A 27,668-nucleotide genomic window follows, 5' to 3' on the forward strand; every position below is an offset into this window, starting at 1 on the left:
TGTTGGTGCTGGAAATGTGGGTTTGAGACATGGTTGCTCCTATGGGTGGCACTGGAAGAAAGAACAGAAAAAAGAAGGAAAGAAAAGAAACCTGAGAATAGAACTTCAGGAAATGCCTAAATTTAGGGGGACGTGGGAGAAGGGAAAGAAACAAAATCTTTCCTGAAGTGATAAGGGCGTCTAATACGGCAGGCAGTTTTTGATGGTAGCTTGGGAATGCTGAGCATGGGTGGCTCATGTATATGCCACCTCCAAAATCTCCAGAATCTAGCTCTTCTCATCCTTTATCTCCATCCTCATGGCCAATGGCCAAGTCTCCACCACCTCTTGCCTGGATTGTTGCAGTCACCACTCTCTAACTGGGCGCCTGCTTCTGCTTTGGTCTCTTTCACTCTCACACATGACAGCCAGAGTGACCCTATTCACCCAAAGTCAGGTCCTGTCACTTCTCAAGCCCTCCTAAGGGCCCACCTCATTCAGCGGGAAACCCAGAGTCCTGCCATGATTTACACAGCCTCGTACACTTTGGCTGCCATCACCTCCTACATCTGACATCTTCATCCTCTACTCCCTTGATCTGCCTTATCTGCTCTGGCTACAAAAGGCTGGGATCGAAGCATGAGCCATTTGGATGAGAGGATGGAGTGCACCAGGCTATGGGCTTGGTCCCCAAGTCACGGCTCCACATCCCTGTGTATTTTGCCCATTTCCATGGCACGTCTTTCTTCGTGTTGAATAGCCCATGTTTAAGCAGCTGTTGATCAGCTTCCTTATGACTTGCAGCTGTAGAGTCAACAGATCCAGCATGCTGGGGAGATCAATCATTACCTGCCCCGCCCCTCTTCCGTCTAGGAAAAGCACTCCACCCACAGACACTGGTATCCAGACAGCTGGGTTTTGTACTGCACGATCTGTCCCATTCCCATCTGCCAGCCCAGCTGTGCTGACTGGTCCCCAAATTAGACAATCCATAGGCTCGCCTGTGACCAACCTATGTGGCTTTGTTCAAAGATGAGTGGGACCTGCATGGGTCCCTCTCTCTCTCTTCTCTCTCTCTCTCTCTCTCTCTCTCTCTCTCTCTCTCTCTCTCTCTCAGGAATGGGAATTGGGACTCTTTCTTTGGTTTCTGACAGGACAGAAAGAGTTGGACACAGATATCATGGTGGAGTCACATGAATGAGAACCCTTGGAAGGAACGTCCACGGGTGTCACGGGTGAGGCCTGGAGCTACATTTCTCCCTTTGGCTCCTGGCTCTGAAAGCTCAGCCTGTTGTGGCCCCAGTTCCTGGACATATTCTTGATTCCAAATTCTTCCTGTAATTTCCACTTCATTCTCCCCCAGAGCCCCAGACAAGACCAATTTGAGAATGTAGGCGGGATCCTGTTCAGAATTCCCTTTGATTTCCCTGTTCCTGCTAAGGGGAGGGGGAATGGGGTGTTGGCGAGGAGAAAAATGACAGCCTGGATGGACAGGAGAATGAGTGCAGCCAGTCTTTCCAAAGGCCTCACATCCAGCACCACCTGGGTCCACCGGGATTGCCAGAGAACTATTCCAAGCGGAGAGGCTGCGGGACCGGTTTAGCCTTTACAAGCATCTGGTTTTGTGCTTTGCTGGAGTTATAAGAAGAAGAAAAAAAAAAGAAATAAAGAAAGAAAATTCTTTCCAAGTAGACCATGAACATGTAACCCCCTGGGGGTGTAATAGGATGGGAATAGAAACAGGGTCAGGAGGGCACTAAGGAGTCTGAGCTCTGACAGGTCACTGAGCGGAGGGCCACGGAGGTTCCGAACGTTTCCTCAGGACCTATCAGCATCTGGAGCAGTGGCGGTGAGGAAGGACCTGCAAGGGATGGGGCTTCAGGTGGGAGGGTTTGCTGGGCTGGGAGACATGTGGAGCAAGTGTCCCTGCTGAAGTCCAGGGCACAGCTGGCTCTCTGGCTGGGGGAGCATGGAACCTCTAGCCCTTTGAGGATTGGTGGGACGAGCTGGGGTGACGGTCTCACAATGATGGTGGTGTTGAGCCAGCTACCGGGGGGCACTGGGGTAGTGTCCCAGGGAGAGGTCCCTGGATCCACAGATCCAGTACTTAATGAACATGTACGTCCAGTCCTGAGCAGCCCTGGGGACAGAGAGCCCTCTCCGCCTGGTGGACACAGATATGGGTCCTATCAGTGGACTCTAAGTGAGGGTGACCTTGGTATGTGAGCTACCAGGGATGCTGAGGGACATTCAGGGCTTAGGTCTGGGCAGGGGATCTAGGAAGGGGGTCTTGGGAAGATGATGGAGTATGGAGAGGATGGGCAGCTCAGGGCCTCAGGGAGCCTGAAGCCCCAGCATCAGTGGCCTTGTCGTTTCCACATGAAATAGAGGAGATGGCTTTGCAGGTGATTGGGCTTGTATTTGCAGTGCTGGGGGTCACCCAGGGGGATAATGAACACACATTTGGAGCTAGACAGACACTTGGGAGCCATTTATGTACGAGACTGAGATGATTTGGAGTGGATGAGATTGTGTGGAGAGTTGAGAAAAGGAAAAAGAAAACCCTGGGGGACATTTAAGGACAGAGAGAGGCGCTTGCGCAGGAGTCGGAGAGAGAATGTGTGGTCAGGGGACCAGAAGAGATCCCAGGGGCGTGGCTCGGGCAGGGAGAGGAACATTTCAGGAAGCAGGAGTGGCCACCAGTGTGGACTGCGGCAGAGACAGAGGGGAGGAGATCGGGGAAATGTAATGTCCCAGGTGACTTGCAAAACCAGCCCTGTGGGATGCCGGGGACAGAGGTCCCGAAAAGAGTGTGGGAAGCAAGGCAAGATGGGTGGCAAGAGCCCGGCTTGAGAGGGAGGGTGGACTAGAGCCGGAAGTTTTGGGTAGGAAGCAGGAATGAGGCTTTCTAAGGATGGGGGGGTGGGGCGTGGTGGCAATTGGGCAAATGCCAATGAATTTGGAGGCTTGCTTTTGTCTCTGTCACATCTCACAGGACCATCATCTTCCCACTAACAAACTCCTTTAGGCCTCACCCCATTTCTTGAGGATTGTGCAAAGGAACTCCTACTCCCATTTTGATGGGCGCTGGGAGTCTTCCTTATTCCCCCAGTCACCTTGACATTTCATAGATACTTCCTAGAGACAACAGCCCCATTTTTATATGCACTTCAGGGACACTCTTTAATGAGATCAGTAGGCCAGGCTGCGGGGCTGGGAAAGCCAAGGACCCAGGAAATGGTGCAGTGAATGCACTTCTTCCAAATTCCCCCAAATCACTTGCAAGCCCAGAAGGGCTGCTACTATTCCTTCCATTCCTCTTGGCCACTCTATGACTTGTTGGCAGGTCCTGAGACCAAGGTCAGCAGCTCAGTGCTTTATTGATGATTAGAAAAAGGCCCCTGGATGCCCTGGCCGTGGCATGGCCTCTCTGGGGACTCTGCAGCCCTCCTCCATCTCCTGAAGGCTCTGCATCTGGTATGGGGGGTACAGGAGGCGGCAGCTGTGTGCAGAGGGCCCCTGTGCAGGAGACAGAGACTGAGGCTTGAACAGCAGACATGTTTTGATGACTGATGACTGCGCCTAGAGAAAGTACTGGGCAAGCTGCCAGCACTGCCTGCCTCCGCACCCGCTGTTATAGAGGGCAGAGAGGCCCCCCGAAAATCCTCCTGATGAAGACTCCCTTGCTCCCTTGCCCCTCTTGTTGACCTCCTGTGGGTTCAACTGTCCTGGCCTGTGGGAACCAACATTCACCCTGCTCAGGGACTCTCCCCTGCCGCTGAACCCCTTCTCAGGAACCCAATGTTTAATCCTCTGACATGGGGGTCTGCCCCCCTCACTAATCTGATTTGACCGACAGCCCCCACTTCTGTGAGACCACAGGGGCTGTCCCCTAGAGTCCCCAGCTTTAGGGTGGACAATGTGCTGCAAAGTGGGGCCCTCTTTGGGGTGTGCCACATGTTTCCACACCTGCCTTAAACTGCCCTTCCTGTTCCCTGGGGGGATGCCAGGCCAGAAGTCCAGGACCTGTTAAAGACTCAGGTGAAATGGCAGTTCCCGAGCCCCGACATGGGCTGCCTTTTTACCCTGTAAAATTGGGATGAGGGGTCTGAAATTGTAGTGACCTTTTAAACAGACTCCCAGTACACGATGAAAATTTTGGCTCGAAACACTGGCCCATGTTGGCTCCCGCAGCTGGACCTTCCGGTTTTGGAACACTCCCACTCCAAACACCTCACAGTTTTGTCTAATCAGCCCTGCTTCTGAGGGTCCTGTTTCTGGGCCACAGTTACCACTCTCACGCTGGTTGGATGTACGTGATTGATACTATACAGCTGAAGACTGAACTACCTGTAGTCTCCTGAAGTGTTGGTCATTTTACTCAAAGCTAACAAACATGGTTCCCAGGTAGGTATTCTCTCCCTCACCATGTACATCTGTCTACTCGGGCTTGTATAGTTTTTGTTGTCATGTTGCACCCATTCAACTGATGGCTGCCTTCCTCGTTGAGGCCTTCAGAACAATTACAGATACATCTGGGGAGACTGACAAAGTGTAAATTTGTGCTTATGATTCCTCTTTGGTTCCCAAGACTAATCATGTGAATTTTAAAAGCCAACAACCCTCCCTCCCCCAAGTCCTTTGGTCATGCCGAAAATCCCAAAGGACAGCAGCCATCAGTTAAAAAGATAGTTACGTTGAAACTGGAATGGTGAACACATACCCAATCTATCCTGTTGTGGGCCTTTAGTACTTGAAGAATTTTAGAAAAAGAAAAAAAAGTAGTTCTTTACGGGTTATAAGCTAAAGAGGGACAGTTTGCACAGTTTGGACAAAATAGAAGTACTCTTACCAATAAATATGTCTCAAAATGACAAATAAAGCTCTCCCCATTTGATGGCTCTGGATCCCAGCAAGAGGTGACAGGCACAGGCACAATGAGCTATGTACAGAGTGTAAACAGTAAGGCCCCTGGGGGACGTAATAAAGGCAGGGCCAGGTGACGCGGTGTGCATGGAGGACCATCTGTACCGGGGACTGGGCCAAGGATAAATACAACAGGCTTGTAGGAGGGTCATCCAATCTGCCACCAAAGCTTATGGGTGGCCGTGGCAGGCCCTCTGGGTTCCTCCAGTTGGCAGTAAGGAGCAATTATGTTCATTGAGAAGCCTTAGTCCCAATGGCTTTTTGCTAGGGAGGCAGCCATGCAGTGCCTCTATGCCACTTCCTCCGAGAGGAGGGGCAGGCCTGCCTTGGCCATACTTGGGGCTGTCTACCCAGGGTTCAGGGAAAGGATGGGGCAGTGTTTCTCAAACAGGGATTGTGAGCAAATGGCCCCACGGAGTCTGCAGCCCCTCCCTCAGAAAGGAGGAGCTCCGGGCAACTGTGTCCAAGAGGGGGGCCCAGAACTTTCCACCCTTTCAGGGCGCCATTCCCGCTTCAGTTCCTCGGGGCTGCCAGAGAGCAGTTGTCCTAATCATTTTCGAGTCCCTGATCCGCACCGGCCTCTTGACCAAAGCCAGCCTCCCTTCCAGCCCTCACCCGCATCCCATTGTATACCCCTCCTCCAGCCACACCCCGGCCTAGCTCGGGGTCCTTAAATATCAGTCTCCCGGAGGTTGCCATAGTCCGCCAGCTCGTAGGCCTGGCAGGTGGCGCCCTCGACCACTTCGTGGGGGACGCCTAGCGACACAGCCTCCACCTCCGAGCGCAGGGCGCACGCGGCTTCTGCGCGCTGCGCGCTCCCGGCGCGGATCTTGTGCGACAGGCTGGAGACCTTGGCACGCAGCTGGGTGGTGGGTCTCCGGAAGGGCCCCAGCAGCCTCCACTCGCGAAAGGCGCAAGGTGGCTTTCGGCGGCCGGCGACGGGAGCTTGCGACTCGGGTGTGCCTGGGGAGCGTGGGGCCGAGGGCGCGGTGAGGACCAGCGGGGCACCGGGGGGCGCGGCGACCGGGCCGGGGGCGCAGTCGAGGCGAGGGCCTCCAGCCGAGGCCCGCCAGTGGTGGCCATAGACGCGCCAGAGGGGGCGGCGGCGCCGGCGACGCCTGCACTGGCAGCGCAGGAGGCGGAGGAAGGCACGCTTGAACTCGCGGCTGGAGCAGGGGTAGATGAGCGGGTTCACGCAGCTGTTGAAGTAGCCGAGCCAGAAGATCACCTTGAAGACACTCTCCGAGGGCTTCAGCTGCGGGAACAGGGAGCCTGCAGGAAGAAAAGACCTACGTGGATTAGATGCTCTGGAAAGAGGAGGAGGCCCGGGCAGCCCCTGGGTGCAAAGGGGCGACCCTCCCCGCTCTCCAGGGGCCCTGGCTGAGTTATCAACTAGCTCTCAAGGTGTCTGTCCTTAAGGGGTTCCTGATATAATTTGCTGGTGTCCATGAACTTGGATGGGGGAAAAATAGTCATCTTCAGTTTTACTTACATCTACCTGAAATTGATCATGTCCCTCAATGATGAGTGTAGGCAACAAAGCAGAGTAGAATTAGGCAAAACTATACGAAACCATCGTTTTTGTAGCTCAAAACGGGTGCAACATTAGCAGGTTCGTAAGGTTCAACCTAATATAGCAGCAGGTCCTGTAGATAGTTGCAGATGTGGCAAAAGAATTGTCTATGCTCTTCACTGTTCAGAGATGATGGTCCTTAGAACGCACCACTAGATCTTATTTCATGCTTTAACTTAGAAGCACATTTATTACTACATCAAATTTCATCTAAAAATATTTTGACAAAGAGTTTCAATGAAATAGATTTCAGTTGCAGTCCTTTGTTTTGTATTTTATTTTGTGCCTTTGAAAGGATGACACTGAGAAGGGATCCTAAGTAGTCCCCAGTACAAAAAGGGATAAAGACCCTGAATTAAATGTTGAGAAAGGCTTGCCCATGCCAAGCATTGCACTGGGCTCACATCAAACAGCCCTGCTCCCTTGCTAGCAATGTGGATCGAATATCATGGGAACACAGGTGGGGTGGGGAGCTTCCAGGGGTCTTAGAGGATGGACAGGAGCCAACCAGAATGAGGAGGGGGAGAGGGACAGATGGGCAAGAGGATCACAAGTCTGGGACCTGGGAGTGTCGTATAGGATGTGCTCAGAAAATTTCACTGGGACAGATGGTGAAAGGCCATAAATTCTGGGAAGTTCGCCTTTTAGTCTGTGGCAGTTAGGAGCCAAGGATATTTTTAAGCAGGAGAGAGATAGTGCCTAGAATGAAACCTCAATAAACACAATATCCATGGCTGTGGGAATGCAGGACAGTGGGGATGTCTCAGTGGAAGTGGTCAGGGAAGTCTTCTGGGATGGCTTTAGGGAGAACTGCCAGGCAGGAGGGGGCGGGGGCACTGGGATCTGAGCTGTGCCAGGAAGACCTTCCTCCTCACAAACCTTTCCCCTGCCATTTCCACCATGAACTGGAAAGGAGTCATGTCTCCAAAAGCACCTGGCAAAATGCAAAGGCATTATTTAAGAAGCGGAGGTCATCTCAGCCCCATTCATCCTCAGCCAGTAGCAGGGGTAGAGGGTAGGTGGCAGGAGTGTCCCATGCTGGGCAGAAGCTGCAAGTGCCCAAGAGGCTGAACAGGCCAGGGGTTGGGGTCCTTGGCAAAACATGGGACCTGCTCTTCCCTTGTCCCCTAAGAAATAACGGGGTCCCCTACTGAGGGGGCAGAGGAACCATGCCTTCCTCTTTGATCTGCATATCACCCATCTCCCCCTATATAGAGAATTCCTGGTGCTAAGAGACACCCTGGAGGAAAAGGAAGGTCATGCAACATTGTGTGGCACAAGCCATTCAAACCTTAGTCACACAGTCCTGAACAAGTTATTTTGCCGGTCATCTACGTCTCACCTTTTTGTGAAATAAAGACAATAATATTTCTCTGGCAGGGATTTTGTGAAGATTCATAAATTTCAGGGTCTAGCACTTGACAGGTTCTTAAGAAATACTGCTGTCTATTCACTTCTCCTCTCCTTATTTCTGTGGCTTTTGAGAGAGGAGACCTCAGACCTGGAAGGGACCCACTTCCTACCTCTGGAGAGTGGCCAGAAACAGAAACAGAGACCTGGTGGGTTTGGGGGAGGCTGGTCATCAGTTAGGGTGTGTTGAGGAGATGATATCCCTTGAAAAAGAAGTTGGGCAGTTGTCCCTGGAATGTGGGGGCCACCAGGGTTGACCTCAGCCTCCAGGAAGGAGGCCTTCTGAACAGCATCTCTCAACGGCTGCAAAGTAAGACAGAGTGCTGAAAATAACTTTCTGACTCAGCCCACAGGTTTTTATATTTAGCCCAAATGACAAATCAGCGGACTATGCTTTCAGTGACGAGCCTGAAGCCGGCCAAAGGGCAATGTTATCAGTACAGTTTTGATTCAGATTAGTGGGCGACATGGCACATTGTATGGTCTGGGCCTTGTTGTAAACATTAACACTCGAATTTATGCTCAGCCAACCTATTGGGAAGCCTGCTGCCAGCTGGGAATTCCTTACACACAAAGGAGCTGGGATTCAAACAGCTTTTCAGCCCCCAAATTTTCTACTGTGTCCTGCTGATGTTCTGTCTTACTTTGGGCTCCCCCAGAAGCAGACCCTGAGACAAAGATTTAAGTACAAGCTGTTAATTTGGGAGGTAAATGAAACACCAGTAGTGGAGTGGGAAAAAGACAGGGAAGAGAAGGAAGCCGATAAAAGGTGTGCTATTGGAGTTGTCACCACTGGGGGTAACTGGGGTTTAATACCTCCCTGGGGAGCTCTGGGAGAAGGTGAAGAACAGGAACTTCAGAGTAATCTGCCCCCTAGTGGGGTGAGGCAGGTGGGATATCTATACACCCACTCCCATCAGTCATTAATTTTCCACACCTCCTGCCTGCTGCATGGATAGACAAGGAGGCAAAGAAAGCCCCTGGGGCTAAGTGACAAAGGCAGGTGCTGGGGTGGAAGTTAGCCCACTAGTACAGTAAGGGAGATGGGTGAGGCACCAACAGCATCTGCCAGAACTTTGTTTCATTTGCTCTCTGCCCACTGCTCAGACATCTTGCCTGGAAAATACAGATGTCTGTGACTTGGGCTCCAGCTTCCAAGCAGCAGCTCCCAAGAGACGTTTCCTGTTTCTTTCATAGATGGCGGTCCTAAGCCTCAGACCTAGCTCTTTCAGAGTGTTGCAGTCTTCTTCTGCATCTCTCTGCACCCTGCTTCTCTGTCCCTGCAGCTCCACGTCCCCCACCCCACAACATTCTCTCATTGCCCCATAGCCTCTTGCAAGGGTGTCTGGGGGAGGGGGGTGCAGGTGCGCACTTCCCTCCCTTTGCATGTCATGAGGTGCGGAACTGCCCTGAGACCCCTGGCGATGGGCACTTGGCTCACGGACGCGGTCCCTGCAATGCTGCCCTGCTGTGGGGGCATCAGTGGACAAGGTCCGTCTCAGCCACTCCTAGTTTTCTCCTCCCCCAGCCACTGAGCTATGGCTACTCCAGCTGACCAGTTGCCTTGCCTCCTCATCCCTCTCCAGCTGCCCAGCACACACCTTTGTCAGCGCTTATAGCCCAGATACAGGAAAGCCTCAATGGGCAGCGAGGGCTCTGAAACAAAGCCACTCTCTCTCAGTTCCAGGCACCCCCTTTTCTGCTCGGAGCTGGCTCCCTCTCCCACTCCCCATATTGCCCACAGCCTTTCTTGCAGGCGTGAAGCCCAGCTGTGCTAACTTATCTTGGCAGCTGTCCTTGGAACCAGAGGCTCTCATGGGAAGCCCTCCCTCAGCCTCTCACCTCTCCACCCAGGCACTTAGCACCACCCTTCACTCTCTCTTGTGGCTCCTACTTCTCTCTGTAGCCCTACTTCTGTCTTCATGTGAATCAGCTAAATGGTCACTGACTTCTTGCTGCCCTCTGGCCACAGCAGGCTCCCCAGTCTTGCCTTTAGGCTTTTGCACATGATCATTCTGGGTACCCGTCCTTTTTCCTCCATTTAGTAGTGCCCGCTCCAGTGGCACCTCCTCCTGGAAGCCTTCCTCACACCATCCCCTCCAGCAGAGTTAGTTGTACTCCCCGCCCCCCAGCACATCTACTTACTTCTATGTGCCAAGAACCCTGTAGGTAACTATTGGTTTCATGTCTATCTTATCCTTAAAAGCTGGCTTTCCACACCATGCTTGGCACATTGTAGGTGCTTGATAAATTCGGACCCCTCTCTTTCTACCGCGCCCTGCATCTCATCATCACCAACTTCTATTGGTCCCAGTATCCCCTCTTTGCACGCTGGTCCCAGCTACCATCGTCATCTACCTGCAGTATCCTTTCAAGTGGGTAACTGCTCCTGTGCCCCCACACCTTGTTCTCTACGCAGCAGCTGGGGGATTCTTTTAAAACATGCATCTGAGCATTTCATTTCTTTACTAAGAACCCAATTTCCACCGCTGACTGCAGCCTCCTGTCCTCTCTCTATCTCATCTGTACTTTGATCTTCTGCCAGTCCCTTTGTTTTCTCCCATCATTTCCTGTTTGCCTCCTTCTCAGCTTGGCTGAAACTCCTACTCACTCCCACCTCAGCCATTCTCATCCTATATCTGCATCCTTCTGGATTTGGGTGGAACTTCTCCAGCCAGACGCACCAACTCCTGGAACACGTCTAGGATCCCTGACCTCAGCTCAGTGTCCTGTGTTTCCAGCAGTCTCACCGTCCACCTTCAGCCTGCTCTCCCCTATTCCTGCACCGGCTCCTTTGAGCCTGGATTCCTCTCTACAAGCCCTGCACCCACCCCTTCACCTTTTCCAGAGCAGTTGACCTCACTTCCTGTTTCACGGAGGAAACAGAAGCCAAAGAAGTTAGGGACTTGCTCAAACCTTCCTCACCTCTTTCTGCTTGCTAAGAAAAGAGTCTGTCCTGCGACTCCAGGTCAGCCTCCCTGTTTGCACTGTGGAACCCGGGAGCTTGCCTCTACCCCGGGGGCGCCCTCATTCTCTTCCTCCTTTTCATCCACACCTGCTGTCTCCGTTTCCCTATCTGCTTTTCCCTCCACTGCTTTGCCCTGTAGCCCATCCCAGCTGGGCCCCCAACCTGTGGACACTGCGCTGGGTATCTGTCACCTCACTGTGGCTTCTAAGGCGCCACTCCCTTGGATTTTTGACTCTGTGTCAGTTTCCTTTGTGGCTTCCTTCTCACATCCTCAATGCTACAAAGATACAGGAGTGCCCGATAAGAAGAATCTTGTAATTACAATGAGCTCTCCCGGTTCCCACTTAAAATCGCTAGGTGCCCCCATCCCGTGTTCCTCATCCCCCTCACCTGGCTCTACCATTGTTCCCAGCACTTACCACTTTCTCCTGTACGATTTGAGTTATTCACTGTGTCTATCATCTTTCTCCCCGCTGCCCTCCCATCGCTCACAAAACCTCATGAGCACACTGAGCATACAGCAGGCACTCAGCATTTGCTGAGTTTGCTGAATGAGTCCTTCTCTACCCACATGTCCAACTTGTCACCACATCCAGTGAATTTGATTTTCTCTCCAGCAGGGTCCCTCCCTTCACCTTGTTCCTGAAGCCTTTGCTCAGTCTGGCATCTCATTTTGTTTGTATGGCTGTGACAGCCCCCAGTGGTCCCCTGTCCTCTCCACTCTGCACACAGATGCTGGATGCTTTTATCAGAAAATTGGTTTCTCTCCTTTCCCCTCTGAAAACCATGAATGGCTTCCAGTGGCTCCAAGGAATAAGCCCAAACTTTCTTGCGCTGCATTCAAAGCCTTTTCAGGACCCAGTGCTATCTTTGTCATGCCTCCCTCCAAATTCAGCCACACGAAGCCATAAGCAGGTCTTCCCACAGGAGCTAGGCTCTGTCCTCCTTTCTGCTTGGCCCTTAGCACTCCCATGGTGCTTTCTGCTTCCTCCCACCCACCCCTCCAGCCTCGGGTCAGGCATCCTCCTCCACTAAGCTGGATTAGGTACCCTTTCACGAGTGCTTCCACTTTAATAAAATTTATGATTGCTCTATCTACTCTACTAGACTCTAGGTCTCTTGAAGGCAGGAATGGGATTAATTGTTATTTCATCCCAGCCTCTAACACAAGTGCCTGACCCAGAGCAGGGACTGTAAAACATCTGTTGAATGAATGAATAAATGGTGTCTGGGTAGGTGGCCTCTAAAGTGAGGAGGAGGGAAATGGGAGCTAATGGTTTCTGAGTGTTTAGTACCTCCTAGGCTCCATGTTGAGCCCTATAAGCACTTCTCATTTAATTCTCATGGCACTGGCATCCCACTTTGCAGAAAGATTCTAGTTATCTCCAGAGGGCAAGTGGCAGAGTCAGGATTTGAACGTAAGTTAGTCTAGTCCTAAAGCACTTGATTTTCCTGCAGCATAATGTAAAGATAAAAACAGAACTTTCCCTGATATTCCAGGGATCCTGGTGGCCAGGAGCTTTATTCCTCCAGTAGCATTCCCCCAAGCAGCATACCCATCCCCACCTCTGCACTTTTCTACACTGGCCGGGCCAGGAAGATGCTTTCCCCCCATCCCCGCCCCACAGCAGTTTTCTCCCCTTCTTCAGACTCAGGTCTGGAACCACCATCTCCAGGAGCTTTTCTGTGATGAACCCCACTCCCCTGGGCATCTGGGGAAGAGGTAGTAGTTTATGGAGTGTGTGGCCTTGAGCACCTCTTAATTCTGCCTGCACCAGGCTAGGTGGCATTCGTTGCCCTTCTGTGTGGCCTCAAGGGTGTCCTGTGGGCGTTGCCATGTCTGGTTCAGTTCCTGTGTATACAGGTCTATCTAGAACACCCAAGAGGGCTGGGTTGTTGCCTGCTTGTGGGAACTGCATCTCAGGAGAGAATGGCAAACAGACCCCCACTTCCTGGGAGAAGCCCCAGAGCTGCTTGGCCCTCTCCTTCCCCTCCAAGTCTTTGCTCATGAGTTACCTCTAAAGTTTGAAGTCGATGCTGTTGGTGCCCACAGCCCCCAGCTGCTGTGAGTATTGGCTGCTAAGGCTCATAGTTACCCTTTCTATGGAGAACTGCCCTCGGCCAATGGGAGCTGCTTTGAATGGGAGATGACACCTCCCCACCAAGGGGCAGCTCACAGCCAATAACAGACTGACAAGGGGATAGAAAAGGCCAGCCCCTTTGCCTCCATTTAGTGCAATTCTCTGTGCTGATCTTGCTCCAGGGCTCCAGGTGGGGCCAGGCTGAGGCCAGACTTTGAGACCACATCCTGGGTTAGCTCTTCCCCCGCCCCATCCCCCTTCCCTCGCTCCCACAAAGGTGCCTCCTGAGAGTCTCTCTGGGTCCATCACTTGCGTAAGAACTCCTGTCTCAGGCTGTGTCAGGGACCTGACCCAAGTCACTCTTTGTGTGGACATGTCTTTTTTTTGCTCAGTCCCCATAATCTAGGGATTACGCCTTTGTTGCTGTGGCAACTCTTCTGCCCATTGCTGAGAAAGGCAGGGCACAAGTGTGTACATCAGTGTCCACTTCTCCCCACTCAACAGGCAGGTTGGAGCAGGGCAGTGGCCACATGTACTTGCTGATGAGAGGTGGTAAGGACGCAGGAAGGAGATAGCTGCACACACAACTATTGCTTGCTTCTCTCTGCTCCTTGACCTTTTTCTTTTATGTGCGTCCCTGTCAAGCTTGCTCCCACCTGCCTCCCCCCATTCCCTATATTGAGGCACCTCTGTTAGGAGTCTAACCTAATGTCTGGGAGGTGGATAGCCACTGATCAGAAGAGGCTGACCCTCTTCTGTATTAACAGGTGAGCCCAATCTCTGGGATGGGCCAGTCTGGCCTACACATTGTTGGGGAAACTCAGGCATCAGCCTGTGAGGTTATGGGGGTGGTACTTGCAGCTGAACATCACAGGTCAGGCTTCTCTCCTAAGGAACAAAAATGACCAGGCCCAGGATTTCCTGCAGAGATGCCAGTTATAGCTGGCAGTGACCAATCTGACCAAGCCTTGTTGAGGAGTGACAGCTCTGAAGCCAAGGGGCGGATTGTGTGATTAACAGCACTCTTTTGGCCTCAACAGAAGGGAACTTGTTTCTTTTTGGCAGAATGTCAGAATTCACAGCCAGCCTTTCTCATAACTTGCAGCCAACCATGAAATATCAGGCTGTACCCCAGCCTTCCCCTTTTCCCACCCACTCCATCACTAGTGGGGGGTGAGATGCAGCTCCTAGAGTCACAGAGACTGCCTGGTAGAGAGACGAGTCATAGACCTGCCCCAAGTCCTACACTGGGCCCCAACCATTTCCTTTAACTCTTTTCTCTCCCCTTCTCCCTGCTAGCTTTTTCCACCTTTCTTCTTTGTCCCCCTTCTTTCTATGCTTTGTTGTCACTTCTTAACTCATTATTTCTTCGTCTGTGGCGTTGGAGTGGCTACAACCCAAACTCAGTGCCCAAGGCTGAAGTCCTTGCCAAATGGCCTTTGTGCTCAGCTGAACCGGACCTTGATCCGAGCTTGAGCCTCTCAGCTCTGGGACCACACTGACAAATGGCTCACAGATATATCAGTGCTGATGCTAGAAAAGAGAAGGTCCTTAGGCAGTGGTCACTCTGTTTGGGAGTCCCAGCACTGAGCTGCCAGGCATTGCTCATGAGGCCCCAATGCCAGCTCTTAGGGGTCTAGGACCCTGTTCTTCTGGGTCACCACCAGCAAAGCGACGGCAGGAAAATCCTTTGACATTCACAGGAGACCTTTTTTGGTGGGCATATAGTTCATGAAACAGGGCGAGGAACGGCTCAGATGGGGCCAGAGATGAGCTCAGAAACACAGAAACTTCCCCTTGAGGGGTGGGCTCAAGAGCTCTAGGGGTCTTCTGGGGTCTGTGAGAGGATCAAGGCACACAAGAAGTGGTCCTGTCCAATGGCAATGCTCAGGATCCCATCATGGCCTGGATCTGGGGCATAAGGGAACATGAAACTGAGCCTGGATGATGAGCGCACGGCCTGAGGTGTTCAGTGAGATTTAAAGCTTAAAACATGGCTGCCGACTTTTGGTCAAGATAGTGGAGTCGTAAACACTATGCTTGCCTCCTCTCATGATCACATCAAAATTACAGCTAAACTACAGAACAACCATCATTGAGAATTGCCTGAAGTCTAGCTGAAAGGAAGTTTTATAACATCATGACAACACTCTGTGTCACACATCGCTTGTAGTACAGCAATTTCTGTCAAATGAAACATTATGGTGTGTCCTCATCCACCTCATTCACCAGATCTGGTACTAAGAATATATATAAGAAGGCACATCGAGATTGGTAGGAGGGGCAGAGATGTGGAATAAGCTGGTCCCACACCTACATTGGTTAACAATTGGAAGTGGTTAACAATTGGAAGGCCTATCTCTGCTGCAGAGGTCCCTCCTGAGGAGCGAGGGGTCCCAGCTCCACACTGGTCTTCCTAGCCTGGACCACCAGGGCCAGGAAATGAAGTCCCTATAACTTCTGGCTGTGAAAACCAGCAGGATTTGTGGCTAAGGGGGTTCTGTCTGGGTGATGCCGAGGGCTGCTGGAGTTACAGGCATTCCTCTTAAAAGGCTCATGCACAAACTTACTCTCAGATGGACTCAGCACTGTGGCAGTTGCTTGAAAAATGGCAGGGTCATACAGGGAGGACCTGAATTGTCTGGCTGCAGAGTGAGGGCTGGAGGGGCAGCTCTCTCCCAGACAAAAATGCTGGCAAAAGCCATTGTTCCTTTGTTGAACCCTCCCCTCATCCAGCCTGGAGGCATCATATCTGAGACTCCATAAACCTTGCTAACACTGTCCATCCTGCTCTAGTGATTCCCTGAGACCCTGTCCCGCCCAACTTTTGGGCACACCCAAGCTGCTTCCAGTGGCTTTTACAGATAAATGGCCTGCCTTGGCTTGTGCTGTGGAATTTCCTAAAATCTCTCAAAGGTTCACAAACCCCAAACAGTCAGCATTTGGCCTCTTGCTAAGTGGCCCCAAGTCTGGCACTAGTGACAGCCAGACTCAGTTCACAGCTTAGTCTCTCCCAGTTACTTCCAAGCCCAGGAGAAGCAGCAACCATCTGCAGATCACTTTGTAGCTCATACCAAGTGGCCCTGGGCAGGGCACAGGCAGCGGCTGATCTTGACCTGAACTAGAGCCCTCCCAAGAGGCCCCAGAAGCAACACACCCAGTGGCCAGCTTCAGACCACACCAGAGCACCACCCAACCACCTCCACAAAGGACACACCCAAAGGGTGGACTCGGCAGGTGCCAAAGCCCCACGAAAGTGAATCCTGCTCTACAGGATCAGCCCTTGCATAACAGCTCCTCCATGGTAGTCACAGTCGGTCTTCACAACCAGCCTGAGAGGCAATCCTACCCATTGATGTGCCAACAGCAATCAAGACTTAACTACAAGAGGGCACACACAACCCACCCAAGGAACACACCTGGAGCACCTGGCTCAAGTGATCATGGAGTCTGTGCCACTGGGCCCCACAGGACACCTACTACATAAGGCCACCCTGCCAAGGTTGGGAGATGTAGCAGATCTACCTAATACATAGAAACACACACAGAGAAGCAGCAAAAATAAGGAGACAAAGAAACATGCCCTAAATGAAAGAACAAAATTCCAGAAAAAGAACTAAATTAAAATGGCGACAAGCAATCTACCAGGTATAGAGTTCAAAACTCTGGTAGTAAGGATGGTCAGTAAAACTAAGGGGAGAATAGATGATCTCAGAGAGAACTTCAACAAAGAGACAGGAAAAATAAAAATGGAGATAGAAAACATAAAAATGAACCAGTCAGAAATGAAAACTACAAAGGTGTGATAAAAAAATACAGTGAATGTTTAAGTTAAAAAAAAAAGCATTGCAGTAAAAGCCACATTGCCATTAATCCCCCTCAAAATACTCCCCCTCACTTTGAACACACGTATCCCATCGTTCTTGCCACTTTCTGAGGCAGTTCTGGAAGTCCTCTTTCATGAGTGTCTTTAGTAGCGCTGTCATGGCTGCCTCGATGTCCTGAATCGTTTTGACTTTGGGGAAGAGCCAGAAGTCATATGGTACCAGATCCAGTGAATAAGGTGGATGAGGACACACCATAATGTTTTTATTTGACATAAATTGCCATACCAGAAGCGATATGTGACATGGAGTCTTTTTGTTGTGATCAAAACATATGGTGAGTGCTGTTGCCGAGTCCCATCCAACGGAAAGGCAGGGATCTTCAATACAGGAAGAGGCCTTAGTAACAGGGTATGACCTTGGTAACAGGGTGTGATAAGTTTCAGCTTGTTCGGTGCAGTCAGTTGGGTGTGCGTTAAGATTGAGAGAAGGTGTGTTTTAAAGTGTGCCTTAAATCATCCTCCATCATGACAACGCTCCGTCTCACACATTGCTTTTGTTATATGGCAATTTCTGTTAAATAAAAACATTATTGTGTTCAATGGATCTGGCACCGTGCAACTTCTGGCTCTTCCCCAAAGTCGAAATGACCATGAAAGGTAAATGTTTTGAATCAATTCAGGGCATGGAGGCAGCCATGACAGTGCAACTAAAGACACTCATGAAAGAGGACTTCCAGAACTGCTTTAGAAAGTGGCAAGAATGATGGGATAAGTGTATCTGAAGTAAAGGGAAGTGTTTTGAGGGGGATTAATGACAATGTCTTTTACTGTAATAAAATGTTTTAAATTTAAGCATTCACCATATTTTTCGATCATACTCCAGATTAGTCGACCCAGCAAAGCTATGATTTAGAATTGAAGGACAGATGAAGAGTTTCCTAGATAAGAAAAAGCTAAAGGAGTTCATCACCACCAAACTAGTATTGCAAAAAATGTTAAAGGAACTTCTTTAAGAAGAAGAAAAAAAGGTCAAAATATGAATAATAAAATGACAATAACTACATACCTATAAATAATTACTTTAAATGTAAATGGATTAAATGTTCCAATCAAAAGATACAGGGTGGCTGAATGGATAAGAAAACAAAACCCATATATATGCTGCCTACCAGAGATCCACTTCAGATTGAAAGACACACACCAACTGAAAGTAAAAGGATGGTAAAAAGACATTTCATGCAAATGGAAATGACAAAACAAAAGGTGTGGTAGCAATACTTGTATCAGACAAAACAGACTTTAAAGCAAAGGCTATAACAAAAGATAAAGAAGGACCCAGCAATTCCATTTCTAGGTATTTATGCAAAGAAACCCAAAATACTAATTCTAAAACCCTGTGTTCATTGCAGCGTTATTTACAATAGCCAAGATACGGAAGCAAACTAAGTGTCCACCTACGTGTATATATGTGGTGCATATACACCTAAGTGTATATATGTGGTGCATATATACAAGGGAATAGTACTTGGCCATCAAAAAGAATAAAATCTTGCCATCTGCAACATGCTGGATGGACCTAGAGGGTATTATGCTAAGGGAAATTAGTCAGACAGAGTAAGACAAATACCATCTGCTTTCACTTATACATGGGATCTAAAAAACAAAATAAATGAACAAACAAAACAGAAACAAACTCATAGATACAGAGAACATTTTGATGGTTGCCAGATGGGAGGGGGATTGGCGAGTTGGGTAAAAAAGGGGAAGGGATTAAGAAGTACAAATTGGTAGTTACAAAGAAGTCTTGGGGATGTAAAGTGCAGCATAGGGAAAATAGTCAATAATACTGTAATAACTATGCATGGTGTCAGATGCGTACTAGACTTACTGGGGTAATCACTTCGTAAATTATACAGATATCTAATCACGATGTTGTATACCTGAAACTAATACAATATTATATGTCAACTGTAACTGAAAATTGAAAAATAAAAGAATTATTAAAAAAAGAAACATGGCTGCCAACTGACCTGAATCCTGGCCCCAGACTGACCTCTGACCCTGACAGGAAGACACAAGAAATCTGGAACCAGAGTGCTTGAGTTCAAATCTCAGCTCTGAAATTTAGGATTAAGATTAATATTGGAATATTTTTTTAAAAGTAAGTTACAATAAGAAAGCAAGTAAAGAATATTCTTGCAAAGTAAAAAGGAGGGAAGATTATCGTGAGAAGGTGGGGAAGGGCCACAAGGTTGAGGACAAATCATTTTTATGGGACGCTCAGGCCACGTCCACATGCTGTGTGTATGGACAGAGGAGAGGTGGAAGACAGGGAGGGCTGATGGAGTGAGATCCCTTAGGAAGAAAGGGGATTGAGAGAGACTCAGAGCCAACAGGGAACATGCAGGACTTCTGGGTCACCCTGAGGCTGCCCTGAGGAGGAAGCCTGATTATGGAAAGTGTGATTTTCTTTAGCAAGTGCTCAGCTAAACACTGGTTTGCAATGGCTCACAGAGCAGATTGTTTAATTTTCAGGAACTTTGCAAACAGGCGGATGTTTCCTCGGTAGTTTAGAGTTGATCCAGTGGAACTATTTACACCATGGGAATGGGCAGGTGCTATAAATTAGTCCCCACTCCAGAGCCAATTATTAAACATTTACCAGCGACACTGCATTCCACTCCACATGAAGGAATGTATGAATTCAGGTTTTGGGACTCACAGAAGCAGGTGAAGGCCAGGGAATTCAAGATGGCAAGAGAGGGTAAAGTGACGGATCATGGTAGTAGCTGGGAAAGGAGGGCTAACTAACCGGAGGGCAAGGTAAAGGCAGGGAGGTGAAGGCTTGGTCAAGGTTGGGGTCAATGAGCAGGTGTAATGGAAGCCAATGAGCAGATCAACTCAGGTGGCAGAGATTCATTGAGGATGTGGGGGGAGTTAGATCAAAGTGGGTATGGGGGCTAGGGTACGGCCCTGGGAGGAAAGGATGAGGGGGAAGTCACCGCAGTATCCAGGTCAGGGTACCAGCATGGGTCAGCCTCAGAGGAGTCACACCGATGCCAGGGTAAGGATGAGAGAGGAGGAGAAAGCATGTGACCCCAATATCCAAGTCTTTAAGGAATGATGCAGAATGATTAGCAGTTTATTGGATGTTTGGGACTCACATATCAGCAAGAATTGGGCAGAGGACAAGACCCTCAGAGGAGGGATCTGTGCCTAAGAACAGAAGTTCACCCCCATCAGTGGTGTGTTTTTCTTTTACAAAAAAAAAAAGAGAAAAGAAACAAAGTATTTCCTAGCTCTGTCCACTAAGTCAGTGACCGGCCCACTATCAATGAACAGCTGAGAGCTCAGATCGTGGTCTTTAAATGATCATTTTCCACTAAAAGAGACCAGAGTTGTTTAGAGAAATGGCTGCTTCCAGGTCTAGCACCCCCCTCCCCCACCACACACACAAAGTACAAGCTGAACCTGAAATACCTCATCAGATCAGAAAGTGAGGAAGTGGTTAAGATGCCTTGGGTTGTGCCAAAGGTTCAGGAGCCAACTTGAAAGGGCGCCCGTTGGCCAACCCCAAAACAGTGATGTCTGTAGTATGTGACAGATTTAAAACTCACTGTGTCATGGTGCTAAAAAATCCTATTGATCCCCCTTGAAAAGAATGTTGGAGAATTGACTCTTCTGATAAAGGGGAGCACTGAGTAGCTCTCCTGCTTTTTCCATACATTCTATTTCAAGTAACCAAACAGCTAGTGGCAAATTCTTTTTAGAATTTTAGCAAACAAATGTAGAAGGAATGACAGAATTTGGATATCACCATTTTAGTCCTGGTGATGTAATGAGTCCAGGCCATGGTGAATGGCTGCTAAAACCAGCAGGTGAAAGGCTGATGGGACACATTATAATGGATGATCAGGCTGATGGCACCTGAACCCCTTCACATCACAAAAGATAATTTTTGCCCAAACACTGAACCTGAATCTGATCAAGCCATTTTATAGGAAGTACAGGGAACAGAGGGATATATTAAATGGCACTATGGGGATGCAAATTACAGACCATGGGCTACTCCTTGGGACAAACAAGCTGGCTTCTTCACAAAATAAATTGAAAGGGAAAAGGTAGAGGGAGAAGGATCTTATCGATTAATGAGACCCAGGAGGCAAATTAACCACATGCAATGTGTTCACCTTTTTTGGATTCTGATTCAAACGAACAAACTGAAAATTTAAGAGGCAATAGGTAACATTTGAAGACTAGGTTGATACTTGATGATATTAAACAATTATTTTAATGCATTATAATGGGTTGTGGTTATGTTTTAAAAAGTTCTTATCTTCCAGAAATATATATTAAAGAATTTACAGATGAACTGATAAGCTGTCTGGATTTTCTTCAAATTAATCTGCAGTGGTGGAAAAGTGGGTGGGGCATGGGATGAACCAAGATTAGCCTTGGATTGATACTTGTTGAAGTTGGATCACGGGTACCAGGGGTCATCATACTGCTCTGACTACTTATGTATGTGTTTGAAACTACCCATGATAAAAGAAATCCCAACCCTAGCTCATTGCCTAATCATAGTAACCACTCAATAAGTGTTAATTTTTATGTTTTAAAAAGTTTTTAGGTCACATAAATGGGGGGCCACTTCCAATACATCACTAATAAGGATACTTGGCTTTACATAGAGGGCTCTTATGCTAAATGAAATAAGCCAGTCACCGAAGGACTGCATGATTCCATCTATATAAGTTATCTAAAATATAACACAGGCATTCCTTGCAGATATTGAGGATTTGGTTCCAGACCACCGCAATAAAGTGAGTATTGCAATAAAGCAAGTCATGATCTTTTTGCTGGTGGAGGGTCTTGCCTTCCATTTGTAAAAACAAACAAACCAAGAAACAAAAACACAAAATGCAATATCTGAAGCACCAATAAAGCAAAGTGCAATAAAACGAGTTATGCTTGTAGTTGAATTCATATAGTCTAAGAGGGAATGGGGGGAAGGGGAAGTGCGGAGTTGCTAATCAACAGGCATAAAGTTTCACTTAGACAAAACGAATAAGCTCTAGAGATCTTATTCAACATTGTGTCTATACAACATTGTGCCTATAGTTGACAATATTGTATTGTACACTTTAAAATCTGTTAGTAGACCTCATGTTAGTGTTCTTACCACAATAAAAAAAAAAAAATAAAGAGGACTGTACTTTGCCACCCAGACCCTTGGAATGGCAGGATGTGAAGAGGCCAGGGGTTCTACCACTCCCTCCTTCTACACACATTGACTGAGCACCTACTATGCGCCAGGTGCCACAAAGGCACAGATAGAAAATGTAATGCCAGCCCCTTCTTCAGGCTTTTGGGCCAGGGGACAGAATTGCCATTACCGAGGACCTGAAGCAGCCTGTCTCTCCCCCTGCATCTGCAGACCCTTACATGAGACCCCTGCATGACCTCAGGGAGCCTGTGGAGATGGGTTCTTTGACATTTGGCCAACACTCTCAGACACACACGCTGAATCAATCCTCCTAGCCAGCTGCCAAAGTGTGCTTTCCAGTCTGGACACCAATTCCTCAGCATGGATCACAGCTTTCTCCTGCTTTCCCTCTCTTCATTAAGATGCTAAAAGTCAAGTTTATAAAGTGCATACATCGTAAGAGTACAGATTGATGACCTTACATATGCATACACGGAAGTAGTCACTGCCCAGATCAAGATATAGAACATTCCTAGCCCTTCAGAAGGTTTCTTTGCACTCTCTTCCAGTTAATAACACCCCCCCCACACTCTCTCACACATGTAAACACCATCCTGATTTTTATCATCACTGATTAGTTTTGCCTGTTTTTGAACTTCATATACACAGAACCACATAATATATGCAAGCTTTTAATTTCAGATCTGGCTTATTTTGCCCAGCAGAGTGTCCATGAAACTCATCCACGTTGCTGTGGGCATCAAGTTTGTTATTTTTCCTAGCTGTATAGCAGTCCGGTCAATGAATACACCACTATTTATTCATCCATTGATGACATCTTGCCTCATCCTGTGACCCCTCTTCTCAGACTCTATATTCCAGGTCTCCCAAGCCAAAGGCAACCTGCAAAGGCCTCCGTTCCTCTATGCCTACATATGTGCAGTTTACTCTGCCCTCACGCTTAATGGTATGTGTAAGAATATTGGCAATTACAGTGCACAGTACATAAAGGTATATGCAGAGTGTTTGGGGAGAATGAGGGGGCACCTAACTAAATCTGGGGTGGTCAGGGAGGCAGCAAAGTCACAGAACCTAAGCTGACAGTACGGGAGGACACCCCTGGGTCCCCATGCCAGGTGTGAGGAGCAGCAAGATGGAGGAATTGAGAAAGACCACTGTGTGCCAGCTAGGGCAAAGGCCATGGACATTTAGGGATGAGTTCGTGGAAGAGGGGGACATGTGATCTTGACCTCAGAAAACAGTAGTAGCCTTTTGCAGTGTTGATTGTAACAGAGAAATTAGGAACAGTCAGCAGGAGACTGCATCAACAAGCTGTGGAACACTCTTAAAGAGAATACTACACTGCTGTAAAATGAACCAGCATGGATAAATCTCAGACACACGACATTGGGTGAAAAAGGCAAACTGAAGACTGATACACAAGGCACGGTGGGATTTACATAAATTCTAAAGACACACAAAACAATACTTTATATTATTAGTGGTACAGATGCTTGTGGTTAGAGTATAAACATATGTGGGGGAGTGATAAACACCAGATTTGCTTCTGGAGAAGAAGGGAGCAAACAAGAAAAGGATAAGAGCAGGACACTTAGTTGTGGCTGTGTTCTATTTCTTTGAAAAGAGAGAGGAAGGGTTCCGAGGCAAATATGGCCAAATGTGACCATCTGTTTAATATGGATGATTATGGGTACGTGAGCACTTGTTATATTATTTTCTCCTTATCTGTGCAGTATTCTGTAACCAGAAATTTTAAAAGAAATTAAAAGACCATAAAGCAAGGTGGCATTCTACACACACGTTGCTCATTCCCCTTAGGAGGCCAGTGTGAACGAAGGGGCAGAGAGAAGATGAGGGCACCTGGGACGGGGCACAGCTGACCAAGGCTGGAGTAGGGGTTGGTTGGCAGGGCAAGGATCCCGGTGGTGGACTTCCGGGCTCTAAATACTGGGTGGGTGGGTTTCTAAAGGAGGGCTTCTCCTGCCCGCCTATTTGCCTCCCCCCTACGCCCTCCATCCTTCCCTCTACTGCCTCCATTCCTCCCACAACAGCCTCTGGCTGGGTGATTTTCAAGTTGGTGATTTATTCATTCACCACCTGCCACAGTTAAAGTCACACATACTATCTCACTGTATGTGTGATATAAACCACACCCCAATAGGTTGGCATTATAACCATCACCACCATTCTTATTTCACAGATAAGGAAACAGAGACACAGGAAAGTTCTGGGATTTGCCAGAAGTTACACCGCTAGTAAAGGGTGGAGCTGGGATTTGAACCCAGCTATCTGGTGCCAGAGCCTGTGGTCCTTGCTGTTGTGGTTTATTCCTCCTCATACGCCAGGTACTATGCTGGGTGCTGTGGATTCAGTGACGGCACAGATAGCACAGCGCTACCCCTGCAGAGCTTCTGGGTCAGTGAGGGAAGTCAGATACCAAACCAAACAACACACAGATGTGATTACAGTTAAGGAGCTGGTAAAGGAAGAGAGCCTGTGTCCCTAGGGAGAAAATGCAGAGAAGGACACACTGAGACCGAGGCATCTGGGAAAGCCTCTCTAAAGAGGGGACATTTATACTGAGACCTAAAGGACGGGGAGTTGGTCAGGAGGGGCTGGGGAGAACAGGAAGGACAGAGGGAAGAACAAAGGCAAGGACATCCGCTCTGGGTGTGGATAAGGAACTGGAAGAGGGTTAGAAGGGCTACAGCACGCAGTGAGCGCAAGGCTTGGCAGCCAAGCCATGAGGCTGGAGGGGAGGCAGACCCTCAGGCCCCTCCTTACAGGAGGGGTATCACATGTCTGGGTTTGCCCCCACTGCCCTGGTTCACGCCTACGGTTCCATTGTAAATATTCCTAGTGTCTCATTTTGGTTTGGACAATAATAAATTTGAAGGTCATCCTTTCACAGGCTGTGGTGTAGAGTTTGGATTTTGTTCCCAGGGCAGTGGGAAAGCATTGAGGGGTTTTTGTAGAGAGCGACACTAATTTATAATGTATAAAGGTCACTATAGCTGCTCGGTGGAGAGTGCCTGCAGAGGAGCAGGAGGGAGGCCATTGTCTCTTCCTGACTCAGCTGCAGAGTGTGGAAGGAGCAGACCTGGGAAAGGCAGGGAGGCCCCAGTTTGGGCTTGCTAACGTTACAGCCATGGGAGAAGTGACTCAGGGCAAATCCATTGCCAGAAATGCTGTACCCCTTCTCCTCCCTGTGATGACCAGCCCCAAGGCTTCCAGGAGGAGCCTCACGTGTGGGGGTGGGGGAAACCCCTGAGAACAGCTGCTGGCCTCTGAGGAGTGCAGGAACCCTTGTGGAAGAAATAGGAGAGTTCTCTGGAAGAGCTCAAGGGCTCAGTAAATGTAAGAAATGACGATATTAACTTTTCATTGGGTGATCTGCCCTTTCCCCTTTCCTTCTCACCCTCACATAGCCCCCTTCCCTCCCACTCCAAGAGGAGACTGCAAAAGTGAGAGCCCAGGGTATTCACAGATACCAGCTGGGGAGGGTCTCTGAATGGGGCCAGCTTCCAAACTGGGAAGTGCTGGGAGAAAATAGGTGGGTTCTGGTGTCTGCTGATGTACATGTTGGCCAGGGCTTGCGGCCCATAGATGAATGTTGGCCGATCCACTCTGTGTACCACCTCTGGGGGTTGGCATGTATATCTGGGGGTGGAGTCGTGGTGATGGTTAATATGTGGAGGCACACATACACTGCTGACCACATACTGTGGACAGATACTTCCACAGATTTCCACGGACCTTTATGTTTAGAGGGGTCAGGAGCATAAAACAAGCCCAGGGCTTGTAATGGCAATGGCTTGGAGGGAAGGACAGAAGTTAGAAGCCTGTAAAACAAATCCTGCAAGAGCGAAGCGCCTCTTGTTTGTCCCCCACAAAGTGCACGCACCTGCCGAAGAGACCAAGGAGGTTGCTAAGCGCACCTTCCGTATTGAGGTGGAGAGTCACCGTTCACCTGGGAGGACCATCCAAGTCCAGGTGCTAGGAAGGCACAGGGTAGAAGGGAAGGGACTTGTGGGAGAGGGGTCACTCACCCAGCGGCAGGACAAAGAAGAAGGGGAACCAGCAGAGCACGAAGACGCCCACGACGATAGCCAAAGTCTTGGCCGCCTTCTTCTCGCGGGAGAACTTGAGGAGGCGCACGGACAGCGAACTGCGGAAGGTGTGGCCCTTGGCGCTGCGCACCCCCGCGTGCGCCCCGTCTGCGCCCGAAGCGGCACCGCGGCAGTGGATACGCAGCACCACCTCGGAGGCCTTGCCCCGCTCACGCTTGACGCCCGCTTCCAGGCTGCGCGTGGTGCTGCGCGCTACCACGTACACGCGGCAGTACATGACCACAATGATGGCCATGGGCAGGTAGAAGGAGCACACGGAGGAGAAGACGGCGTAGCCTGCCTCCTCGGTGATGCTGCAGAACCGCTCATCAGGGGGCACCGGCTCCTTCCAGCCCAGCAGCGGCCCCACGGACACCACGAAGGCGACGACCCACAGCAGCGCCAGGATGGCAGCTGCCTTGCGCTCGGTCATGATGGAGGGGTACTTGAGTGAGTGGCGCACGCCCACGTACCGGTCCACGGAGATGGTGCAGAGGCTGAGGATGGACGCCGTGCAGCACAGAACGTCCACGGCTGCCCACACGTCGCAGAAGGCGCGGCCGAAGGCCCAGAAGCCCAGGACCTCCATGGTGGCCGAGAAGGGCAGCACCGTGGTGCTTAGCAGCAGGTCGGCCACGGCCAGGTTTACGATGAAATAGTTGGTGACCGTCTGCAGGTGGCGGTTGCAGGCCACGGAGAGGATGACAAGCAGGTTGCCGGCCACGGCCATCAGGATGAAGGCTGCCAGGAAGACGCCCACGCCGACGCTCTGCGCGCTCACCACCAGCCCCCCGACGGCCGCCGTGCCGTTCACCTCGCCGCCCGCTCCCGCGGCCCCCGGCTCCCCGGTGGAGCTCCGGTTGTCCTCGCCACTGCCGGCGCCCACCACGCCGCCGCCGCCGCCGCCCGCGGCCCCTGGCACGCCACCCACCGCCGGGCCCTCCGAGGCGCCCGCGCCGCCCGCGCCGCCCGCGCCGCCCCCCGCGCCGGAGCCCGCGGCGCCGCTGTCCCGGCAGGGTCCCTCGAAAGTGACGCTCAGTAGATCGCGGAAAGTCATCTCAACGCTCGGCCGTCGGGGGCCGGGCCCCGGCGCAGGACACACGACCGTCAGGGAGCGGGGCACCGGGCATCGCCGCGGAGCTCCAGTTCCGCCCCGCGCGCCGGTCCCGTCGGGGTCTTGCCCAAGTTACCGTGACGCGGAGCGCGGCTGCCCGCGAGCCACGCGGGGCGGCGAGGACGACAGCTGGGGCACCTCGCCGACGGCGCTGAGTCTGACCGAGGAGCCGGACCAGCGACGGGCGCCGCTCTCGGAGCGCGCGGAGGCTCCCGGCCGGGGCGGTGCAGGCGGCGGCCACTGCGGTGCTCGCAACTCGGCGCGTGGGGCGGGACGGAGGAGGGGCGGCGTCCTGAAGGAGGAGGCGGAGGCCGGCGCCAGGGGTTGCGGGGTGGCGACGCCGCACTCGCGGAGAGAAGGGCCTGTGCGCGCCCAGCCAGCGGGCGTTCCGGGGTCCGCAGGGTCTGCGGCGCTGGCTCGCGCTCGGGCCGGGCGCTGTCACCCCCGCGTCGCCG

At 50.4% G+C, this 27,668-nt stretch overlaps 1 protein-coding gene across 2 annotated transcripts; it reads right to left on the minus strand.

Annotated features, from left to right (window-relative positions):
- Window positions 1-27,668, minus strand: ADRA1D (adrenoceptor alpha 1D). 2 transcript variants are annotated; one of them, XR_013992271.1, is made up of 3 exons: window positions 26,040-27,668; window positions 4,832-6,177; window positions 1-51 (listed from the first exon to the last, which is right to left on the minus strand). XR_013992271.1 is itself a non-coding variant. In XM_081033709.1 (2 exons), exons 1-2 carry the CDS (start codon window positions 27,154-27,156, stop codon window positions 5,576-5,578), a joined length of 1,719 nt encoding a protein of 572 aa, XP_080889835.1. In that variant the 5' UTR covers window positions 27,157-27,668; the 3' UTR covers window positions 4,713-5,575. The 2 variants fall into 2 exon arrangements, 1 of the variants encoding a protein (XP_080889835.1); XM_081033709.1 differs by lacking the exon at window positions 1-51 and having other exon boundaries at window positions 4,713-6,177.

The sequence above is a fragment of the Rhinolophus hipposideros genome, assembly GCF_964194185.1.
Source record: "Rhinolophus hipposideros genome assembly, chromosome: 22".
Lineage (NCBI taxonomy): Eukaryota > Metazoa > Chordata > Mammalia > Chiroptera > Rhinolophidae > Rhinolophus > Rhinolophus hipposideros.

Bases quoted from the DNA above. Each gene is read 5' to 3' on its own strand.
- ADRA1D (XM_081033709.1), bottom strand. From the start codon at position 27,156: ATGACTTTCCGCGATCTACTGAGCGTCACTTTCGAGGGACCCTGCCGG. The intron at 6,178-26,039 runs GTGAGTGACCCC...TTCTTCCTGCAG, and splicing joins CTTCTTTGTCCTGCCGCTGG to GCTCCCTGTTCCCGCAGCTG.